This window comes from Mus caroli, unplaced genomic scaffold (assembly GCF_900094665.2).
Source record: "Mus caroli unplaced genomic scaffold, CAROLI_EIJ_v1.1 scaffold_21249_1, whole genome shotgun sequence".
Taxonomy (NCBI): Eukaryota; Metazoa; Chordata; class Mammalia; order Rodentia; family Muridae; genus Mus; species Mus caroli.
This window is the reverse complement of record NW_018388703.1, coordinates 5,874-10,458: the sequence shown is the minus strand read 5'-3', so window position 1 is coordinate 10,458 and position 4,585 is coordinate 5,874. Positions and strand designations below refer to the sequence as shown.

The following is a 4,585-nucleotide window of genomic DNA, read 5'->3' as shown; positions in this document are numbered from 1 at the left end:
AACAAAAAAACACTCTCCTAAAAATATTAAAAGAAACCTTCAATTTCTTCTGTATATTTATTTATTTTTAAAAAACAAACAAACAAATGAAAAACCTATGTACTACCTTTAACTAAAAGAGAAGAAATTAAAGACTGAAAGGCTAATTTGTAGGATATTCAATGTGTGTTGGATTCATTGCTTGTTTCATTTTGCCATTCTAATTATATTATATATAACTCATTTTGTTTTTTAATGATTTTATACTCTGTCATGGAAAGAATATTTCAAAACCACCCTGTATCCTTTCTGACACAAAGCTAATTATCAACAAGCTAATGTATTAATAACACACAGACCTTTTCACAAATGTCATTTAACGCTCCCGCTAGAACACGATATGCACTGGTCTTCCCTCCAAAAGGCTCTCCAACAATCATGAAACCATGGCGCACAATCATCATCTCATAGATCTGAAGGATCTTCTCAGAGAAGAAGTCGGTCATTTGCAAATTCATGGTGTGGCAGTTTTCTCTGATGGCGGCCAGCAGTTCATTGTAATCTGGCTTTGGTAATTTCACCCCAGGAAACAAATCTGAGGTAATTCCCTGATAAAAGGTGCAAATTTTATATTGAATATATTTATAGCCAAAAGACATAACCAAACGATTTCCTATTAGCCAATGTATCAAATAAAATTGCATTTCATATAAATGGAAATAATGCTATTCTACCAGTTTGAGTCTTTGTCTTCTGGTAGAAAAACTTATACCCTGAAGTCTGGCAAACTAATTTAAAAACTGGAAGTTGGATATGACATGGTTGATAAACTATTATGACCTGCTGCATTTGTGTGAGGTAACACATACATCACAAGAAGGGAGCTGGGAATTTACCGACTCACATGCTGGATCAGGTATGGCCTTGTTGAAAGAACTGTGCCATTAAGGGTGGGTTTTGATGTTTCAAATGTTCAAGCCAGGCCCAGCAATAGATGCTCAGAGACACAAACTAAAGGCAAGTTAGTGAAGAAAAGTGACTTACACAGAACTGGTTCTAGAATAACTAGCTATGCCTAATGGTTGACTTTGATTATGGCCATTTACATAGACAAGAACAAGTTCAGAAGTAATTTCAGTACAAGCATGTATTATGTAGGTTATGTTTTGGATTAACCCAGAACATCAGAACAAGACTTTTATGAAAACTTTGGTTTCCCTATGGAGAAGGTTAGGTTGTCACACTAGAGAAGGATGATGCTATTTGTCTAAGAGAGAGAGAGGAGAGGGTGTGTAGATACGTGGATACAGGGAAGAAGGCCATGTGGCGATAGAGATTAATATGTTCATATGAGATTAGTATAAAACAACCACAGGATAGAAAACATCTAGGATTGCAGGGAGCTACCAGGAGCTTGGAAGAAACTGAGGAAAATTTTCCTTAAAAATGCCTGTGGTGATTTGAAAGAAAATGTTCCCCACAGGCTACTAGGGCACAGTTAGGGGGAATGGCCTTGTCGGAGGAAGTGTGCCATTGAGGGTGTACTTTGAGGACTCAGATATGCTCAAGCCAAGTCCAGTGTCACTCTCTCTTCCTGCTGAAGATCCAAGTGTAGAGCTCTCAGCTCCTTCTCCAGAACTAAGTCTACACACATGCCACCATGCTTCCTGCCATGATGATTATGGACTAAACCAGCTCCAATTAAATGTTTTCCTTTAGAAGAGTTGCCTCGGTCTGTCATGGTGTCTCTTCACAGCAGTACAACCCTAACTGACAACCTATGTTTTGGTCTCTGGCACACTCACGTAATACTTCTTGACTCAGAACAAGAAGAGAGTAAGTGTTTATGTTGTACTGCAAGTTTGCAGGACATCATCATGGCAGCCTTAAGGACACTAACACAATCATATAATGCACATTTATAAGAGCTGAGACTCTGCATGTAATGCTTATGAACATAAAGTTAATTGCAAGATCTAAGGAACAATCTTTATAAATTGTTAAGCCTATTTTATAAATTTCATTACAATTTATATGAGTTTACTATTTTTTTCACTCTGAAGATAAAAGTGAAATTTCAGAGGTAGTGAAAGCATATGCCTGAGTTGTATTTTTAAAATTTGAGCTACCAATTTAATCACTCCCTCAACTAAATCAGTAAGCTCCCTTGGGGCACTGTAGCCTGGCTGGCCAGGATCCCTGCCCTCATGCACATGCCACAGATACAAGCTTTTCGTCATCTTTTTGTTGCACTTGCACTGACATAAAATGGAGACTGTGATGCCACTTGCTCCCCTTTGCTATTGGGAACATGAAATGTAGTTAGTCAAGGTTTTTCGCATGTATCAGGTTGGTCTGTAGTTTGCCATGTGGCACAGGCTGGCATCACAGGCAAGATATTCCTGCAACATTATTTGATCCAAGCTGGGGACATAACAGATATGTGCAGGTCTGTGCTTAACGCAAGCAAGGCGCTTACTTGATCACTTGATCTCCAGTGTACACACACAGACTGACACACTTATACACACACCCACAGTATGCCATCCATAGTGAAATGTAATGATTTCTAAATAAAAGTACCTTTCACACCATAGCATTCAAGTACTTTGAGGATAGCCTTGAAAGAAGAAGACAATGTGGAAATTTGTCATCCAGTGCTTCTCAACCAAGACCAGTGAATATTCCTTGACTCTCCTGTCAGGTAAAGACTAGACATACTCATCTTTCTACTTGCTGCTGTGAGAGCTGTGTGTAGACATCTCAGTGGGGTGGGAAGTGACCTGCAGTATATAACATTGACTTACACAGGAAATTTTCCTGACTGGAAATGTAAAGCACACTCCACTTGAGAGAGACATCACTAAACACAAGCACTACTACCCATGAGCATGCCCACTGACACACACTCCCACCCTCTGGAAGGAAATGCAGCTTTTGTTTCTGCAAAATTTGTTCTGTGTTTCAGCACCAAGGGTATGGAAGGAAAACTTTAGGCAGAACACTTGAAATCTTTCCCTGTTGATTTGTTCCATGAAGATATGTGCCCTGCCAAGTCTAGACCCAGGGAGAATTCCTTTCAAAATGATGAAAGATGGTTGCTACAGGAGGACACTCGTGGAAGCATTTCTTATCTTCCTCCCAGGGCAGCTATGATTCAAAACCACACCACTACCATTTAGTAAGAGCTATGACTTTTTATGGTAGACAAAGAGAAGAATGAGAGATTTATTATAGAAACTATTATCCTAATCCTTCTTCCTCCAGTTATTCATAATCTAATCTTAAAATATAACAAGATTTTCAAATTTGGTTCTTATATAAAATTATCCTGAATAAACAATTTCATAAAAGTCACTGCATTCTTTTAAAGAACTATAATTCTTATTTTATCAAATGCTAAAGATTAAATGGTGTGCTAACCTAACTACTTTTCAACACAGACTCTACATTCTCATGGAATTTATAGAAAATATTTTATAACTTTGTTAATTATTATTATTACGCAGTAAAACCATATAAAAATATCAAGCTGTTAAAAGTTTCAGAAGCAGCCAGGCAGTAGTGGCGCATGCCTTTAATCCCAGCACCTGGGAGGCAGAGGCAGGTGGATTTCTGAGTTTGAGGCCAGCCTGGTCTACCGAGTGAGTTCCAGGACAGCAAGGGCTATACAGAGAAACCCTATCTCGAAAAACCAAAACCAAAAAAAGTTTCAGAAGCAACAATCCCAGCAAACTTATTTCACACAAAAGCAGGACTGGCTTGTATCCCTCTGAACATGCCACTGCTTTCCACAGTGCAAGTTCCTACAGAGAGCTCTGCAGACATGGCTGCCTCCTGCATTACTGTAGAGTGCTGACACATGGAAAGAATAAGTGCTCTTACCTCAAAGAGTGGCAAATCATGGGATAAAAACTTCGGCAGATTTACATCAATAATAGATCTAAGTAGCAAAATTTCCTCATTTTCATTTGGATATTTCAGCTAAAAGAAAATACAGTCATGAGGATTTCTGTCATGGACACCTTTTTTAGGTCTATACTTACACAAATACACAGCACCTAACAATCTAAACAAAATATTGCTCATGTTTTCACTGTATTTCACTATAGTAACTGATGTCTATCCTCAGAGAATCCCTTATAACATGAACACAGGCAGAACTGACCACATTTCCACGGATATTTTGATACTGGATTGGTGACCAGGAATTCAGTACATTGAGAGTTGTCACTGCCTGCTTATTGGGTAGTGCTTGCTTACTAAAGACCCCTGGTAGATTAGTTCTGTAAAACTCTCAGTGAGGAATATTGTGAATTGGAGTGGATGCACAGAGCACCACTGTGCCTGCTGGCTACCTGCTGACTGCTTGTTCACATGCCAAGCAATCAACAAGCTCCTGAGAGAAGGTGGAGAGGGTTAATTCAGTCAAGGAAAGAGTAAGTAAGAAATCTTAAACTCTAAATGCCTGTTGCATGTCCAGTATTTACTAAAAATCTGAAGGAACTTGGAACTTGTTGCTTTTGCCTATATCAACATTCACAGAATTAGTGCCTCCCAAATCTAACCTTAGAACTATTTCTCCCTAACTTAACTTACTCAATAT

General features: G+C 38.6%; 1 protein-coding gene across 1 annotated transcript in view; it reads right to left on the bottom strand.

Moving 5' to 3' along the window:
- Positions 1-338: 338 nt before the first annotated feature.
- The window catches only part of LOC110287744 (dynein heavy chain 7, axonemal-like), a gene marked incomplete at its 3' end in the record, with an annotated part of 8,403 nt that continues 4,156 nt past the window's right edge, over positions 339-4,585 (bottom strand). Inside the window, exons 3-4 of the mRNA XM_021154287.1 lie at positions 3,865-3,963; positions 339-587 (exon numbers count right to left, since the gene is read on the bottom strand). Of these exons, the coding sequence (XP_021009946.1) occupies positions 339-587; positions 3,865-3,963 (348 nt within the window). The remainder of the gene's footprint in view (positions 588-3,864; positions 3,964-4,585) is intronic.